Source organism: Euwallacea fornicatus, chromosome 3 (assembly GCF_040115645.1).
Source record: "Euwallacea fornicatus isolate EFF26 chromosome 3, ASM4011564v1, whole genome shotgun sequence".
Lineage (NCBI taxonomy): Eukaryota > Metazoa > Arthropoda > Insecta > Coleoptera > Curculionidae > Euwallacea > Euwallacea fornicatus.
The window spans coordinates 3,997,273-4,017,001 of record NC_089543.1 but is presented as its reverse complement, the minus strand read 5'-3'; the positions used below and the strand labels follow the sequence as shown (position 1 = coordinate 4,017,001).

Genomic DNA, 19,729 nt, shown 5'->3' with positions numbered 1-19,729 from the left:
ATTTATAAAATTGTGAGCCAATGGTTTCGAACAGTCCACTTTTACAGCAATTTTACTTTCTGACCACTTTAATTGGTGCAAAATTTTCATTTGGCCCTTTTGTTCAGGAGTTACTGGCTAAATTTCGAAATAGAGCGTGTGGAATAAGAAATGCTCCTAAAGCAGAAGTATAAGAACTAAAAAAAAAGTCCGCACACAGGAGACGATTAAAGAGGGAAAACAACAAGTGATCTTCTATTATTGAACGAATAAAATGACTGAGTTCTTGTTTCAATTTTTCTGCACCCATAATCAAAATTGACCAAATGAACAGTGTGAGATATAATTTCAACGAATTCATATTGGAGGCAAAAAAGTATTAATTTTATGCTGTTTTTTCAATTTTGTATTTGTAATATTTCGCGGAAGGTCCTATGCTTTTTGAACGCACCTTAGCTGACTGCTGAGAGAAGCTATAACTACTTGAAGTTAATTGAACGTGAGTTGCTTGAATTTTTCGAGCTTAAGTCTCAAAGCGAGCCAGCTAAAAATAAGCACACAAGATATAAACGATTCAACAGCATTGACTTTAAATGGAAATTTATTTACGAGTTACTTCACCTCTTCCATTAAATAGCTCTTAATTCAGTAAAGTGACCCATTCGTGATGAAAGAAATCAATTCTTGAAGTCCATTAAACACATGCAAATTGTTTGATTTTTGCAATTTAGGGTGTTCACATGACAGCTCTGTGTAAATTATAAAGAAATATTTAAACTATTGACCTGTAGTCGTTCAAATAGCTCATTCGCGGCTGCGAAGCTCTTTTAAACTGCAATTAGTGTAAATTGCTTAAGTTTTACTATTTGAATTCTCAAAGCGAAGACTTCATGTTACAGGATTACATAATTACTTAAAGAAAGAAATTTATTAAGATTTCATAAATAAATCTTTATACCGCAGTACCAAGGTGAATTCCTGAACAGAGCTCATGTTTCACGGATCCACATAACCTATGTTTTTTCCAAACTTATAGCTCTACCTTCAAGTCTCTACATCAGAACTGCAGCTTTATGCTATAAAATTACGTAGTCCATTAAAACCATAAATATGCGAATCATAGGGAAATCTTGAGACAACCGATCTGGCTCTACTACATTAAATTATCTCGTTCTTAATGGAAGCTATGATTTTTTAATGAATTACTATCTTATTACATTGCAATCTAAAGCTTGCATTGCATATTCGATTAAAACAAGAAATGTATACTTAAATCCCATCTTTGGGGTATCAACTGACAACATTGAAGGCACTTATTCCCATGAAGGATGTTACGATTTCTTGAAGCTGTAAAATTGAGCGAATGATGATGATTTTTCCGTCCCATTGAATGAACATAAAATCTGAAGTTCTCAATGTGGTGTAACCATACCAGCGGTGATAACAGTGATTGCTTTTGTGAAGCATCCGTCACTTAGAAAGAGATGTAGCAAGTGTCTCCTTCGAAAAAATTACAGATTTTAAGGCGTGGTTGGGTAAATAGAGACTGGTTTCCTCCAATCAGAATACACCAGCTCTCTCAGATTTATATTGAAGTCGCTATTTGCTGCATTTGATTACGCTTATAGATAAGTTTATTTGCAGCTACCGTTATGTTTGATTAAGAACGGTCTTCCACCAGCATTCATTTCTATGTACTATAAAGCTCTTTTTTTAGATTAAGAATGTGAGATTCTATTTTATGTGCTTTTTGCTGTATGTTCTTGATTAAGTCGTTGCACTGTTATCTCAATGACAAGTTTTAAATGTAGAAAAGTTCTCAGTAAAGCTGATCAAAGCACATGTGTCTTTTGCCCTTGATGCAACATTGGGTCAAAAGTAGCTAAGTGAGCACTTCAACGTTTTTGCTGGTTTGCGATTTGTGTTTAACTGATGTCGGAACGCAAAGAGTGACAAAGAAAAATGTTATTCGGTATTTTCGTAGCTATGACAGACTTATCACAGCCATGACCAAAATTTCTGGCAGGAGTACGTGTGCTGTGATAAATAACAATCATTTAAATATTGCAACTCGTTTCGCAATGTTGTAATCGCAAACCTGCTTAAACTTTTATGCTATATAAAAGCGACCTTTCACATAAACCACAACCATTTTCACAAGCGACTTTATATTGGAAAGAATGCTTTTATTTGGATTGTTGTTGGGTGTTGCAATTCTGTCTTTTATGCGGCTTAAATCAATGCTGTTAATTAGATTTTACAATAATTAATACCTGCCAATTTATTGTTATTAGGTACTGACCTAGAATAATCATTAAGTTTTTAGTATTCGCCAACGGGATTAGTTAAGCAGATCTGAGTATGTAAATAGCTAACTTTCACAATGATCTTAGTCTTGTAATCTAATTACAACGAGTTTGAATATAGTAAACTCAAAGACATATGAATGATTAATCTAACCACAGCTGCAAGTGTTTGCAAATTTCCAATTTCGCACTAATAATTAAAACAACTTTTAAGTTACCTTGAAATGTTCAACAACTTACATAAATTTAATTATTTGAATTATCACTTCATAAACCGATTGCAAATGAGAAATCCATAGTTGAGGAACAATGTTTAGCATAGAAAACAAAATGCTTGCCACCTGCGGGCATCTGTAAGAAAAGTATTAATTAAAATAATTTATTTCAATAATATATTTTGTATTCATAATGACTACACTTATGTACATGTTTTAGTTTTTAATCATCGACTAAGCACTTGCAGTTATTGTGAATTTTAATGATAGTCCTTTATGTCGTGTTGATCTCCTAGTTTGCTCTCTACTGCTATAAAAGGATTGTTAATTAAGAAATCAGTTGTCCATTTTTTTCTTATGCCTTTATGTTGTATTTATTAAGTATACAAGTTTTTTCCGCCTTGTACAACTGTAAGCTATTCTACGTGATGTCCTATCACATAGTTAATAACTTGGTTCTTCCGCTTTCATGTTTTTTCTTGCTCCTGAAATTAGGCTAAATTGTGAAGTTGCAGTATCTTTTAATATATAAGTTTTTCTGCCTCTTGTGCCAGTTTCCTTTAAACGTGACCAGTTCAGAATTTCCAATATTTTGGTGTGTGTAGTCCACCCCAATCTACAACGTTCTTCTTGGATTCCCCCGCTTCATCAAACATTTCTCTTTCCGTGTTATTTTTTTTTTCAAATCGCCTATTCCCAATAATATTTGTCGTTTCACGTTAAAGATATTTATAACATGCGTAACAAACTACCTTCTTTCAGCCAAAATATGCTTTATATATATATATCAGGAAAGGATCACTCATCCAAAGTGTTCTATGTCAGAAATTCGCTTGAATTTTAGACACTCCTTATTTAATAATTTGCACCTTAGAGACATATAGGGTTTCCCTAAAGGTTCCAGGAAATGCATACATAACTACTCGTTTCCAGATTAAAAGAAAACACGGAATGTAGGTACCAGCGAAGCATCAGTAGGTGCTGGCCTTCTAAGGTAATTGATATCAAAAGTTTGCACCTGAAGAATCATGATTTGGTCAAGTTCCAATAATTAAGTAGTAAAGCAAGTTTCAGTAAGTTGTCTTGAAAGAGACGTTTAAAAGTAGGACTAGAAGTTATACATTTCTAAAGCTTCCAAGCTCCTTCAGAAGTCCATTTTATTTCGAATATTTAAAATGAAACATTTATATAATAGGCACCGGTAAAGTTGTGATGAATATATTATATAACAAGGAAATACATAAAAAAACTGACGACGGAAAATGCATAATAATCGTATCAGAATAAGAGTAGAATTTCAGCGGCTAGGAGATAAATTATTTTCAAAATTTGTTTGATTTTTGAGATTCACAAATGGAAATTTTCTAAATTACAGACATGCGGATTCGTCCTTTTGAAATTTTCAAAAAATGCATTAAAAACTATTTAATTTTTGTCAAAAGCTCATCGTGGTTTTTACATATTAATCACGAAATTTAGAGCTATCCCTCTTCTTCGCTGTCAAATTTTCATGGTCTCTTGTTTTTGCCCAATGCACGTTTTCTTTTTAATCACCAATTACTTGAGGTATTTTTGAGTTCGGAAATCCACCAATCTCTAATACTCCAAACCTCAATTCAAATTTTATTTAATTTGTTTCATCCACACTTTTTAGTGCTCTACATCTCTAGTTTCCTCCTTATAAATAGTACATATCTCCACTCTCCTCTGTTGTGTGCAATCACGATTCTTCGAAATTCATTTAATATCAAGCTCGATACTTTACATTTAAGTCAATTCCTTTTCATGTTAATAAATTGCTTTTAGACTTAAGCAATGAAAAGCGTTTGGGCTTGATATCCCCGGAGCTCGAAACAATAGCTAACCACTGAAGTGGCAAAAGTGGAAGAAATTAATACTCTCCATGATTTCAGATGCAGACCTGAACTAGAATGCAAAAGTGGAACAAAATAATTATTAATTATGTACCGTTCGCACACATCTAGGTATATGCCAACCCGACCAAACCAAACGTGAGACATTAAAAGAATTCCTTTTAGTTTTTACTTTTACTTTCAATGTTAGCACACATACGAAGTGTTTAAATATCACTTGCGCTTAATACCACCGCAGGAGCTCGATTTGAGCGGGGGTGCTTAAAAATCCAAGAGAAAGTTGTATTTAAGGACATTTATGTCCTCAATTGTTTACAGTATTATGCTAATCACACTAGTTAAACTTACAGAGCCTTAAAGAGCCTTTCCTTGTGGCATATCGATGATGCTAAGCGGGATTAATTAATTGGTTGTGTGGTAATCACTAAGGAATTCACTACCTTGAATTGCTATGATATATGAGATTGTGGTTAATTTCTCATTAAATTAATCTGCGGATAGGTAAACAGGTTTTGAGTATGCAAGAAGAAATTTGACTTGACATTGATTGTATTCATGTAAGATTGCTAAGAAACTACGAAGCAAAAGTACCATTACTGTGCTGAAATATAAGATAAAATCTACATTATTGAACTGAATGGGTGCGCGAGTAATAACGTTTAAATTGATAAGAGAATTATACTATTGCACTAAGAACCACTTATACATGTACATTTACTAGTATATTTTAGAACAAACTTATATGGCAATTCAGTACCATTTGAGGGATTAAAATTCCGAAAGATAACAAATGTTAATTGCCTGAATAAAATTAAACATTGTAGGACAAGTACTTCCTCTATTAAATATAAATCTCCTTCGAAGAAGTGAAGAACCTGAAGGATGTTTGTACCTGCAGGATGTCTCGAAAGTGCATGTCAAAAATGGTATCATGTGATTATTTGGGACAATACATTAAGATTTAGTTCAAAAATTATTTGAAAAAAATGTCTCGTTGAAAAATATTTTAAAACTTTGTTTAAGATCAATAGTGGCGTTCTGTAATGAATCAAAATTACCCAATTGTCAAAATTATTAGTTTTTGTAGAGATAATTTGACATTTTGTGTTACTGTTCAGAGAGTTAGACGGTAACCCGAATCTTCGAAGACCTGACCGCCGAATATTTGCATGAGTGGTTAAGTCCTCGCGAAAGACCTATATATCCATATGGGGAAATTCATAACTTTAACCATAGTGGGCATTTCTCCATTAGACAACGCCATTATTAATCTTAAAAGAAACCTAAAAAATTTTTTATTAAATTTTGTGACATTTTCCATAAGTGATTTCAGCATTCACATCGACAAGTATCGATAATTATTGAAGTGACAGTAATGAATTATCAAAGTGATGAAGAAATTGGCGTTCTGTATGAAAAAGAAAATAATTTTTTTAGACATTAAAAGTCAATTACACGAAAAATTTTCAAGAGATAAAAAAGTTGAAGTAAGAGCTAATGTATCATCAAAAAAAAATCAATACGATTCACATATCTAATGAAAAGCTCTGACTATTTATGTACGAAAATAACTAAGAATTTACCACTTGCACAGAATGAATATATATGAATGTTAAAAAAGTAATCTCTGTACCAATAAATAAATGCACAATGGGTTTTATTAAAATTCATTGAAGCATTCTCCAGATATAGCAAATAACAGGTTTTTTTTTCTAAAGAGCTTTGACCGTCGATAGCTTTTAAGCGAGATAATTAAAAAAAAATCATTTCTAATCAAATCTTAATGTATTGACCCAAATAATCTCGTGGCACCATTTGTGACATGCCTGTTCGAGACACCCTGTATATTAAATTTTTTTGCACAATTGCTTGTTTAAGACGTATAACCTTGCTCCAAAAAGTGACTAGTGTAGTATATAATTCCGTGTAGGAGTTCTTTCATTGTTAACCTCCTTAAAAATCTAAATAAATTTAGTACATGGACAATTTCTTTTAAATTACTTAATATTGCATTATTTCCGTCCACAGAATGGCAATACACGTACAAAAGGTCCGATAAATCAACTTTTATTTTTGTACTTGGAGCCAAAGGCACGTTTTTCAAAAATAATGTCAAGTGTAAAGTTACGTAAAGAATAATAAAACAATTTTACGCAATGGCTATTGCTGATGTATAGTACAGTTTTTCGTAGTTTGAGAATAAAATTCTCTTTCGTTTGACTCGGAAAATACAACATCCATGTAAAATTATGAAAGCTCTATTATAAGGTACCACCTGCTTAGATAAGCAGGCAACCTGAAGGCCAAAAAGATTTCCGTTTTAGTCAGAACAAAATAGTATATATTATTCCTACCGAGACATTAAGAGCATGTATGTACATTGGAATAAGTGCAGGAGCCATAAGTCAATCAGATCATAAAGATAAGATATGAAGCTAAAATCTTTTCTTCGGCTGACCTTGGAATTTGAGGAAGATACATGACCCAGAAGAAAAAGGTCGATTGTCGGATTTTGGGTTTAAATTATCGAGGGTTTACAATTTTTTAGGTTAATTTTTTTGGCTTTGAACTATTCAAATGACGGAGGTTTAGGGCTAAGAAAAGAAAACAGTTTTTGATACTAAAATCTGTGGGAAAAAAACTTTCTTGGGTTTGAATTGGTGTGAAGTTCAAGGATGATATAAATTATGCTAAAACTTAGGGCCAAAAACCGGAGGGACAATTAGAATAATTATTGTATGTGGCGGGAACAAGTCGCATAGTACATTTAAGGATAAAATTTCAGCCAGAATTATGTGATAATGTGAAATAGAATTACCTCCTCACTTTAGGTTTTTCTAAGGAATAATCTACTACCACGGTATCTACCATCCATAATCTGAACTAACCCGAACTCAGGCAAGATCAGGATTTGCTTTTTTTCTTTGATATTTTGAATTTTGATAAATATACTACTGATATTAATTACGAAATTAAGAGAATTTTCATTTCTCCCCTCTGAATCTCCCAGTTGATTTTCACGAGAATTCCGGGCTAACACCATCGAGAATTTGGATCAATCTTTAGCCTCGTTTACTCCAGTGGATTTTGATGACTCAACTTTTACATAAATTAGTGGAAGTGACAAAAGCTCTTAACAAAATTGTGTTTTTACGCAGATGCGTTTTTAACGTAATCCAAGTTGCACAGACGTTACACTGGCAGCCTTTATAAAGCTTGTTGGCTTCTTTGAACTATTAAGAACACCAATATAACTATTATGAGATGATCTAATAATTTATCACTATTTAGTTTATTTTTCTTGCGGTGAACACTCTGAATCTCGACAACCAAAGACGAGGAAATGAAGGCAAACGTGGCAGCTAAATCTGACTGTGTGTAGTTTTGAATTTATTTCCTTTTCATTCTTAAATGAGTAAGCTAAGAAAAGCCTAGTTTATGTAATAGATAAATTGAATAATTTAGCGTTAAAATAAACCGGACTCCTTTGCAACTGTTTTATAGCCTATTTTATCCAATATTACATAAACCAACTCTTTGAGATTACATCTTTCTGCCTTCAATGTCATTAATCATAAGCGTTTTATTCCACTTTTTCATTTTACATTAGACCCGTGTTTTCTCGGCCATTTTTGCGTTTGTTTTTTTTTTCGCTCTCTATACAGGGGACTCCCTTATTCTCGCCTATATTCAAGGCTTTCTTCATTTCGAAAATTCGAAAACTGAAAGTTAAATTCAAGCTTTTTGTCTCATTAAGGTCAGTGGTTCTGCAGCCCCTCAAATGAGGTCCTACGAGACACATCTATAGGTCGAAACGATGCTGATGGGCAAGATATATTTGTGATGATAGAGAGTGGGACCGTCTTTTGTCTCACTAATATATTACATTACAACACCAAGGTAGCAAGTGAATGTTTAGTTTACACTTTTGTTTAGAAAATAACCTTGAGGCATGATTCGTTCCATTCAAAGCGCTTTAAAAAAAGTTATTTTTACTGAATCCTGTCAGCGCGCAGCATTCTCTTTTATGTAAATATTTATTAGCAGCGTTGGAATTTAAATATAAGAACCTTCTATACGTGTTATACCTTTCTATATAAAACAACAATTGAGATTACGTACCGGGTTTGTAATGTTTTCGTTGTGAACGTTACTTAATACCAATCATCAAGGTTAGGCACTGGCGTAACAGGTGGTTTTTGCACGATCCTGTTTCTAATGATGATCTTTCTCATTCGACATGATAGTTTAGTACATTCGAACGGAAATGTGAACCTCATCAACTTACCCACTTCTATGATCTCGTCTGACGACATTTCAGCCACTTGAAGGATTGTCCGAACCTGCAAGAAATCATTTTTTTTGTAATTAGCAATAGTTTCCTCACTGTCCTGCAAAAAGCATTAAAAAAACCCTTATAAAAATATAATGATAATATATATTATATTCGGGTTTCCAATCTTCCGCATAACACTTCGGCAGCCGGTAGGTTGCGTAATAACTAATGTTAATCTATTTATACGGGGCGCAACGAATGTTTTGATCCCCAAAGGATTTTCGGGCTCCGAGGAGGCTGAGTGAGAAACGCAGGTACATGCTACAATTAAAATATTATTACTTAAACAGCAATAATTACTTAGCTGGAATCTACTTGTGCAACAACTCCATGCAATTTGCTAAGAATGTGTCTCATTTTTTTAATAATGGGTGTATGCTCTGCGCAGCAGGTGTGGTGCCTATAGCACTCAATGTACAAATAGGTGACTAAATCTTCTTCGAACACTGTACACTCTTTAATCGCGAGAACCTGAATCCTTTCTTAAAAGGAGAGAAAAATAATTTCAATGTCACATTCAAGATTAATTTCTCGACAACAAAATTATTAACCTTGAATGAATATATCTGACGACTTAACGTGCATTTTTTTCCGATTTAATATTCTTATACCTGGTGGCTACCTATTAAGGATTCCTGCATTCCCACTAGTCGGATTAACCGAAACGGTGCCATGACCATGATTGAATTTGGTTTTGCAAAACTCCTCTTAATGTTCATATAAATCATTGTTGTTCTGGGTCTCAGAGTATAGTACTCCCAGAAGAAAAGAGGGATTATTTCCAATTGAATCAGCGAAGCTTTTACGCTTGATACTGTGGAGTTCCGGGAATCCCACGTTAAATTTCTGCCGAAGCATGAAAGTTTTAAACTACAAAAATTTTAAAGATCGAAATTGAAATTAGCTACTACAATTAATCATCTCAGGTTGCTGAAAAACGCGATAACTGGTTCAGACTTGTCCAGGTCACTGAAAAATACAAATTGGATTGTCTATGTATTCAAAATCAGACGAGTCGTACAAGATCCAAAAGCACTCAGGACTATAAGTCTGACGTCAGTTTTGCTGGAGACTTTGGAAAGGCTGTTGGAAGGGCACTTTCTCTTCAGTAAGTTTGATAATTTCGGTAAAGCAATTATGAAAATGAAAATTTTCAGAATGGTGGACACAGTCGCGAGTAACCTGATTATACGAGGGGACCACCAGCATAGTTCAAAAGACTTGAGGTCCATGAAAGACCTCAGATTATATTGCAAGGCTGATACTCTGATTCAATAAAATACGGGGTCGGTCCCAGAAGTACCCGGCCTAACACTTAAAAGAAAATTGAAAAATATTACATTATTTCTCAACATAGTCTCCTTTGAGTTTCACTCACTTTTCCCAGCGTTGTTCTATGGCTTCTATACCACATTTACAGTAAGAAGCTCCGAATTTTTCAATATGGACACCAACTTCGAACCCTACTGCTTGATCATTTACAAAACTCTTTCCACCGAGCAATTTTTTCAACTTTGAAAATAGAAAATAATCTAAGGGGACTAAATCTGGTAAATATAGTGGGTGAAGAACAAGTGCGAAACCAAGTTGATATATATTTTTTTTAATTAATTTTTTCACGTTCATAAAATTTTCTAAAAGCGTGTACTAACAACGGTTCCAAATAAACATAAATCAATTTTGGACATAAGCTTTTCCAGGTTAGGTCTTTGAGATATAGGCAAATTTTGAACAAAAAATCGTCATCTATATGTCAGGTTGGATGCTCGAGTATCCTCGTAAAATACATGTCGTTTCGTCGTCACAATATCAATAATTCCAGTTCAACCTTGTTGAGGTTACATGAAATTCATACAAAAACGTCAAGAGACAACAGGTTTATTCCGGTTATTGAGAAATTGTGAATGGAAACTAGGTCAATTTCAATTACTTAGAAAATGTGAAAATGGAAGTGGGTTAGAATTATTATTAAACCATGAAAAGAATCAGGTCAATTTCGATTGCTTTAGTTTTTGGAAAATGTTGATAAATAATGGTATTAGTATTGACAATAAGGAATCTTTAGTTTGAAATCATGTGCAAGTATGAAGTGAAATAACGTACAAAGAAGTATTTTTCTTGGAGAATAGTAAGCATTGTGACCAAAAAAGAACTCACCACATGTTTGCTTGACACAAACCCTCTTATTGTGATAGTCTAATTTTATCTTTAAAATTTTGGAACGAACTCAGGAATGATTCTCGTTCAAAGATCTTTTAAGAGGCTAATTACTGAAATAATAGAAACTTTAACAGCGAACACATAATCCACTGTAAGTCAATAAAAGTAGAATTTCGTATTTAGGAAATCTGAGGAACTAAGCCGCAAAGCATTCACCGCTTTTACACTAGTTGGACCATTTATAGTACTCGCTATTAATTTTGAACAGCTCGATTATATTTCAGAGCTCTATTTGTTTACATGTTAAACAAAATTATTTCACAAAACCTCGGAATTCCGGGCATGTTTAAAAAAAAATGTCGGCAACTCTTTAATAAATCAAAAACCTCCCATCAAATCTCCCGGTCCCGCCCTCGGGCCCTTAAGGGGTTCCTTCTGTTTGAAGTTAAAGAACTATGAATTTCACATACCTGTTATTTCCCTTTTTCTGTCTAAACAAAATTCAGTAGATACCGAAATGTTGAGAACCTCTTTCTGGGAGGCTTTACAGCGACAATAAAGCCAGGCAAGAGATGCTACCACTTTCGGTTTTTGTTTCGAAAGTGAGGCCATTTTTGACGTAGGACCTTTTAGGACGATGTAAATGTCTCTGTCAATAAGAAAACGTGTAACTGAAGGCCTGCCTCCAAAGCAGTTGAATCAACAATATACCGTATAATCCGAGTTTTTCGAGAGATAAAAGAAACGGAGCCCATTGGTTGAGGGCTTTTATGGTGCAAAACATGGCGGGCATCATTTCACTTTTATGATGATCTTAACTGCTTTTATCTTCAGTATAATTTATTTACTGATTCAATGTCTTTGAATGAAGCATGTTGTTTTTTGGATTTGGAGAGTGAGGTTGCGAGATGAATATTGCGTTATTCACATTAATCTCGCCTTAGGCCATTTAATGGGAATCTTTCTGAAAACACTCCGAGATTCTAATAGTCTGTTTACCTAGAGTAAACCCTGGATGGGAATTTAATTCTCTATATTGCGTCTCGTTGATTAGCAGGCGAATAATGTTTGACGTTGGAATTGAAGAGGGAAGACATGCCTGATGCTTTTATGGCCTCAGAGAAGATAAAGAGGTAAATAGTTTTATGAAGTTATTTAAGTCTCATTTTTAAACAGAACAACTACACACACCGACGAAGGTTTTTCTTTTTCAAACTGAAGGTTGCGTTTTAAGAGCACAAACAATTGCCTCACAAGTAGGTACAAGTCGTTCTATTGTCATTAACAATTATCGTCTTAGATGTGGCAATGCCTCTTACATTAGATACCAGTAGTAAAACTTGTCTTCTCAGGTACTTATATGGTGACGAAATGAACAGAGACGCTGTTTCAACTCTTTGTCTAAAACTAAAGGGTTTGTTCGCGCTCGAGTCATTCAGAACAGACATTTGGCTCGAAGTGACCATAACCAGAAAACAGGGTGGACAGAGAGACTAAATTAACATTCTCACAAACAAACACACTCAGTTTAATATGGAATGCACCACCCAGTTATAATAAGAAAGTCTCGTGATTTTGGTAAAATCGCATTTCATAATAGAGTATCAAAGGATCAGTTCCAGTAAGAAAGAAGAGCGCCAATGACCGTTCAAATTTTTCATTCAATTGTTAATAAATAAAATAATATTTACATGGAAATATCAATCCAATTTGTTGCTGGCATCTTAAAATGCCCCAAGTGAGACGACATCGAAATTTCTCCCAATTTTCGGACCTTGAGAACGAATTATCGGCATGAACGAGGGCGGACTTTCCCCTCGTAAAATTACCCGAAGAATAAATTTGAATCACACCACTATTGCGAGATGATTAACGAAACCTTAACACCTGTGGTGCATTATGTCCTGGTCGAGGACCTCTTCTTGTGTTCATTCTAGATACCCTAAGCGCACATCGCTTCATTAACAACCTCCTGAGGCCCGTATCAGTACCCTTCATGCAGACTTTACCAAACGGCATTTTCCAACAAGATAATGCAAAGCCGCATACTGTGAACGTTGCTCGAAGGTATCTGTACCAAGCACAATTGAAAATGTTGCCTTGGCCTGCACAGTCACCGGACCTATCACTTATCGAACATCTTTGGGATATGATAAGTCGCCGTCTTAGAAATTTACCGTTAACAATTTGGATGACGTTTGAAACTACCTTGAGGTAGCATGGAATGGAATACCCCAGGAAGATATTGATCATTTGTTGCAAAGCATACTGCGAAAAGTACACACTTGTAATGCTGTGCGAGGAGATGTCATTGATTTTTAACTTTTAAAATGATGTTTATTTACTGAAACTTTGACCATTTGATACTCTGCTATGAAGCATTATTTTGCCAAAATTACGAGAGTTAATTATTATTATTATTGGATGGTGCGTTTTATATGAAAGTTAGTGTGGTTATGAAGCGCACACTTACAACGCAAGCGCACTTATGTACCAGCTGAGAGTGATTTTACAGTCACTCAGGGTGGTTAGTTTGAATTTATTTATTCCATATGTTGGCTTGACTAAAACTCATGTAAAAGTGAGCGTATTTCATTATAACCCGCTTTTTGGGGAGGACACAAAAAGTGTGTTTCTCCAGTGTTTTAGTTCGAAAAGATCTCAAACTGAGCACTTTGTCCCCGTTTAAGGACAGCCTCGCCCGACTCTCCGGGAAAGTGAGTGTTTAAGTAACCTCCACGGTCTCCCCCAGATCCATGTTCCATCCTGTCGTTATTTTTGTCCTATGTGATCCTGGAATGGCGTCCATCTCTCCGCAGAAGCTCATTATTCCATTTGTCCAAATTTTCCTAAAATAGAAAAAAAAAACTAGATTCGGTGCTCTTAGCGTGTTAGTGTCATAGGAATTCTATACGGGCTTCAGCGTAGCCATCCCACTCGATTTTTGTGCCCCTTTTTGATTGTGCACTGGAAGAGCCTTCTGAACACGTTGTGTACTAGTTGTTCTGAAAAAATATATCAAATTAATCATCCTGATGAGCGAAAAATCTCACTCTGATATTTGCCTACTATTCGTGATTTTTTCGTTTCAGGGTCGATACGGGATTGTCATAACTCGATTTAAGTGAAAAAATACACTTCAAAAACGTCTAAATGCCCCTGAATAATTTAATGGGAGGGAAGAGGCGGGAAACTGAGGCTTATCATTTCAATGAGATCGTAAACTCCAATTTGGTTTATCCACACTAACCTAAGCTAAATAGAGCTGTAACCCGAATTAATCTCAGCTCGTTTTAGCTCTTAATTCACGATGATTTAGGTTAATTGAGACCTTTGTTGCTTGATGAGTTTTCGCTTGCTCTTCAATCTTGACAATTTGAAAATTCTTTGCGCAAACAAACTTATTTTGCAGAGGGATTAAATGAAACCAAATAAAACATTTAATGCATTTTATTACACCAAAAATACAAATTTAATTTGATTTTCATCTCAAAGGAAACATGTAAGTCGAACATGTATGTAAGCACATGACATTCAGTTTATAAAGCATCTGATTACATTACATTTAGGATGACAACATCTTATAATACGTAGAAGAAGAGATGGTCGGTTTATTTGCAAATGCTTACATTAAAATCGGAAAGGAGGGACAGAGTGATCATGTACCACCAGACAAAGATATTTATAAATGATTTGGTACCTTCCTCAAGTTTTTATGGCGAAAGGAAAAACTCCATAAAATAATAGAGAAATTTTGGAACAAGAGTCGACTACGTTATAAAGATAAGGCGGGGCTTGCTACCGAGTGTTGTTTGCCAAAGAAACACAATTAAGCATTCAGACTAGCTGTAACATATGGGGCCTTAACATTTCCTCTTTTGTCAAAATGGTGGTTAGTTTACATTTCTTTAGACGCCAAGGAATTCTAGATCTTTCATCCCGTAGCCGACTATCTACTTACTACTAAAATGTCCACAATTGTGGCAATTTGTGTTTGCTTGAAGGCCTTCGAAGCTCAATTGCTAAGTTGCTGCACGAAATGTTCTTATTCCCTTTTAGGGCTGTAGTGTTAAAAATATAATTAACTTCTTATTTTACACCTTTACTGTTTCCTAACACTAAAAAATTGATCCCTAGATTTTCATTTTTAATTTTATATCATAAACCCTGTTGTCCCATTCATTCAACCCTTATGATGATAAGGGATTGTCAAAACGTTTAGTAATTATATATAAACAACAATAATACTGAAAAACTTGCGCGTTTTTGACTTACAGTATGAGCGGTTAACGGTTTACTATATACAGAATGTTGGATTTAAATGTGTTTCAATTTGCTATAACGAAAAGGCGCTTTATCAGCTATGGAGCTATTTAAGTTCAAACGCTGACTCAAAATTTGCGCAAGTCAGAACACTTATTAACATCTTATTGTAGTACCTTAGGTAAACCAATCATTACATAAAACATCTAAGTATGTATATGAATATTTCTTAGCTGTTTATATAGAGAACATCGATACAAATCTTCACAGACATGTGGCAACCCTAAACCTCCTAAGTCTTTGCCCAGAGAAGTAGCTGACCCTTCAGAATATTTGATTATCTCAAAGGGGCTCAAAATGAAAAAGTTTGTTTACCAGAGGAGGTGGTGTAATTTTTAGCAAAGCCCTTACGTATAAATAGAAAACAAACATTTTAGGCCTCTTTGACTTGTTAATTATATCCCCAATAAAAACCTGGTTTTCGAGTGCTTTTGTAAATTTGACAGGATCATAAAACTTTTGGTTTCTGTTTGCGATGGGACTTTCGGTATAGCCGAGGCCTAGGAAGGTCAGTTTGCTCTTTTACTACCAAAAATTCGTAATCTGAACGCACACAACGCGTGATTCCCCTAAGTGTCTCGGTTGCAATGATTTATGGTTAAGGGGAAAATAAATAAATATCGGGACTGTTTATCCTTCTTATATGCGGAGGCAAATTATATCTGGATCATAGATAAGCTTTTTAAGTTTAATAAGCATCGTTTTCACTATCAAAAAATTTCGAGTCAATGGACAATCCGCTGAGGTTTTCCTGCCTTTGTTTCTTGGACATCGCTCCCAATTAAATCTCGCATCTATGCGAATAATGCAAAACCGCTTTACTTAGTCTTCTGGGATGCATGATATTCAAAGTACATAAGAAATTCATGTTGCCCAACTAAAATTATAATGAGCGTTTCGCAATTTTATAAAATGTTTAAGGACAAGAGGAGGTTTAACAATACCACTTGATGGCTTTTCATAATCCTTAGGAGCAATTAAATTCGAGATCTAGTTACGTTTTACAAATAGTAACAATTACATGCCGTTAATCCTCCTCATTTGCGAGGGGATTGCAGAACAATGTCAGGTTTCGTCTCTAAATCTAAATATAACACATTTAGACAAACACTTAAAAGTATCCTCAGTCTTAATTTGACAAACTCTGCTGTAATAGCGCTCGAAATCTAGACTACTTTTAGTGTCAGAAGCTTGAACTGTTTTATCCTCATCGGCCCATAAAAATCGTGATCTACTTAGAATGTTCATACTTCCAGGCAAACAACTGACTTAATGATAGTTAATGGTTATATACTCAGATATTTCATAATGCTAAAATGATTAGTACAATTCACAGTTCCTTTTGCTCTAATCACTTTTGTTGATGATTCAGACGTAAAAAAAAGCACAAAAGTACACTTAATTAATGAAAGAGTAGTTAAAACTTTTAAAACCAAGGTAACAACGAATCAAGTTCCCATTATCTTCAGATTCTTTCATCTTTATGTATTTTGAACGGAAGCTTTCATGGTCAAAATAATTTTTTAAGGCTGGCGAACGTTCATATAAGGCGATATTCCTTTCAGATTATTTGAATGCGTTCTGTAAAAGTCTTTCCACACAAAGAAAAGTTATTTAGGGGAATTAAGTGCAAGTTAAGAATATTGTTCTGTTTCACCTTTAGGCGATAAATAGTCAAACGAGGACGTTCTCCGGGTTATTTGCCCTCTAACAATTGATAACGAACGGTGCTAAGCAGTGTGTACAAATTGACAATTGTTGCCGCAGTAATCTTCAGTCCCGCACTTAATTTGCAGGGCAATGTGAGATTCCATCAACTTACCATCATTTATAAAGGTTCCAATCCGATCCGGAGTAAATAGGCCCGAAGATGCGTCCTTTGGGAGACTCAAAATGTTAATCTGAAATTGTGGTGCTGACCAGTTTGCAGCGGTCACAGCTCATTGAAATCAGCCCATAGGATAATTGCACAGCACTTAAACGACGGTATTTGACTTTTCGTGCATATTCGAGATGTTCGATCTTGATGCGCTTTTGAATCAGAAAGGTGAAACTTTGTGTATTACTGAAGGAATATTTTGGGGTGCCAAGATGAATGGTGGCATTAAAATTCAGGGTTAAAAAATTTTGTTTGGTGATCACAAGTTCTTATACCTTCCTACCAAATCACCTCGGAAATCAGAACCCACATACCTTACAGCTCTGTATCCAAACGGAGGGAGGTATACTCGTGAGTCTTGCAGCTTAGAAGGGAAATCAGTTCATAGAATAATTGCAAGAGTAAATGGCGATTTTTCACTTTTTGCGCAAATTTGCGGTATTCAAACTTTGTTGCTTTTGGGTTAGAAGGTTCAAAAGTTGGTAGATGGAAGGACTTTAGGTGGTAAATACAGTGGTGGAATTAAAACCTGCAATTGAGCTAAATGCAGTAGAGTAAACTGCCCTCGAAGCAGACTAACAGTTGTGTCTTTTTTTTTCGAAGGTATTCAGGGTTATCCCTAAGGGTGTTCTGATATTTAAAGAGCTGATTCTCTGGATTGTTCTAAGATGAAAATATTACATGAACGTATCTCCTAAAAACAGTCGTTTCCGAGATACAGGGTGTTAAATATTAAGAAGAACCAAATGTTTTTCTTTGAATTTTAAGATATTTCATCAAAATTCGGCATATTTACATAATAGTCCAACCAGTACATTTTTTATTTATTTAAAGAAAAATGCTGTAACCATAGACGTACGTAGAGATTATCACGTTAATTCTTATAGAGGAATTAGAGGCCTGCCACTGGTATTTTCTAAATTGGAAACATTATAACAGTTGTTGAAAATGACCCCCATTTGCTATAGTACATGCGTCTGTCCTTTTTCTCGTGGACTCTCGAACACATTCAAAAATGCCAGGGGTATTGTGAATTACCACTCCATTATATGACGTCTTAGATGATCTCCAATATTGCTTGTTATTCGATACATTTTTTTAAATAATCGATTCAAAGCACACCAAAAGTGTTCCTTGCATTTTTCTCATATGATAAGCCCTTTTGGAAAAAAATATGCCCCGTTGAAAATCTACGCTGAACATAATAGCAAATTTATTGAAGAGATATATGTACATAGTTGGTTCTGTTGTCATTTTTACAATTTCGTGTTGTTTTTAATCGTGGTCCGCCACTTTGACTGTTTTTAACCCGAAGTCGTAGTCAAATTGTGTTTATAAGAATTTTTTGCTAAATGCACATATTTACGCATTAAGAAATAGCAGAAATACATTTTGTCTTTGGCCTTGCTAATGGTACTGCAGCTGAAGAGCGTCGTATTTATCAAGAAAAAGTTAACACTGTGGTCAATATCACAATCAATACTATGGATCATCTAGGTCATCGTATAGTAGAGTCAGGTGAAGTAATTCGCAATACCTCTGGTATTTTTTAATGTGTTCGAGAGTAAACGAGAAAAAGCACAGACGCATGTATTGTGACGAATGGTGGTTATTTTCGATAATTGTTATAATGTATTCATTTTGGCAAATAGCAGTGGCGTACCCTTAATTTTCCTATAAGAATTAAGATGGTAATCCCTACGTACGTCTACGGTTACAACATTTGTCTTTGAAAAAGAGGGAAATATACTGTCTGGAGTACTATGTAGGTATACCGAGATTCAATAAAATATTTTGTGTTGTTTTCAAAAAACGAATTTTTTTTCTTAATATTTAACCCGCGATATGTCGAAAACGACACATTTTAGGTCATACGTTTATAAAACATTTCCGGCTCAGAACAATCCAGAGAATCAACTCCCTAAGTATCGGAACTCCCTTAGGAATCCACCTGCATAAGTGTTTTGAACACCATAATATGTTTTGAGACATTTGGGTGCTTGTAACGGTTACACATTCCTCCTTTAAGAATTTATTTATTTTATGTGCACAGGTCTAATGTCCTTAACGGCACTAAGGATCAGAGGGCACAGTTCAAATTTCCGACACGTTCGTTTCCAAAGCTGAGCAAAAATTATTTACAGTGAAAAAAATTAAATTTTCTAGCGATCTATAAATGGTTTGTACTGGTCATGACGTGTAGAGATAAATACTTGAAATATGATTAATAGTACCGTATGTCTACCTTAAAGCCCTAGGATTTACACAAATCGACAAAGGGCAGTATAAAATTCGTTCAAGTAAGCTAGAAGTTGGTTCAATTGGGGACGATCCGTCGGATTTTGAACCCAGCAATAGGTCATTACAGCATACCTGAAAGAGAGTAGTTTCAACACTAGAAAACCGTCTATTAAAATGAAAATGTTTGTGTGGGTTCCCTTGAGAATCCTTAAAGATTAATTCTTGTAAGTGGGAGTTACTATATAGCCTCTAATTAAAATTGACATTAGAGCATTTCTGTGGTAAAATGTGTTTTAGCAACCTCCTGCCTACGGAGTGTTTCCTCATTAAATCGTCACTTATGTGCCTGCCTGTGAATGAACTATAACAGAATTCAACACTTAGGCTCTGAATGCATAACAATGAAAGATTTCGAA

At 34.8% G+C, this 19,729-nt stretch overlaps 2 protein-coding genes across 3 annotated transcripts in view; both read right to left on the bottom strand.

Moving 5' to 3' along the window:
• The window catches only part of ken (ken and barbie), a 29,264-nt gene extending 17,803 nt beyond the window's left edge, over nt 1-11,461 (bottom strand). Inside the window, exons 1-2 of one of the 2 annotated variants that reach the window (XM_066301918.1) lie at nt 11,341-11,461; nt 8,663-8,717 (exon numbers count right to left, since the gene is read on the bottom strand). In XM_066301918.1, coding sequence (XP_066158015.1) covers nt 8,663-8,690 — 28 coding nt within the window. In that variant the 5' untranslated portion in view covers nt 8,691-8,717; nt 11,341-11,461. Of the gene's footprint in view, nt 1-8,662; nt 8,972-9,025; nt 9,220-11,340 lie in introns of those variants that run through there. The other variant, XM_066301917.1, reaches the window with a different exon arrangement.
• Nucleotides 11,462-14,305: 2,844 nt separating this feature from the next.
• The window catches only part of LOC136350598 (tyrosine-protein kinase Dnt-like), a 65,342-nt gene continuing 59,918 nt past the window's right edge, over nt 14,306-19,729 (bottom strand). The window contains exon 12 of the mRNA XM_066302485.1: nt 14,306-19,445. Within this exon, the coding sequence (XP_066158582.1) occupies nt 19,334-19,445 (112 nt within the window). The 3' untranslated portion in view covers nt 14,306-19,333. The remainder of the gene's footprint in view (nt 19,446-19,729) is intronic.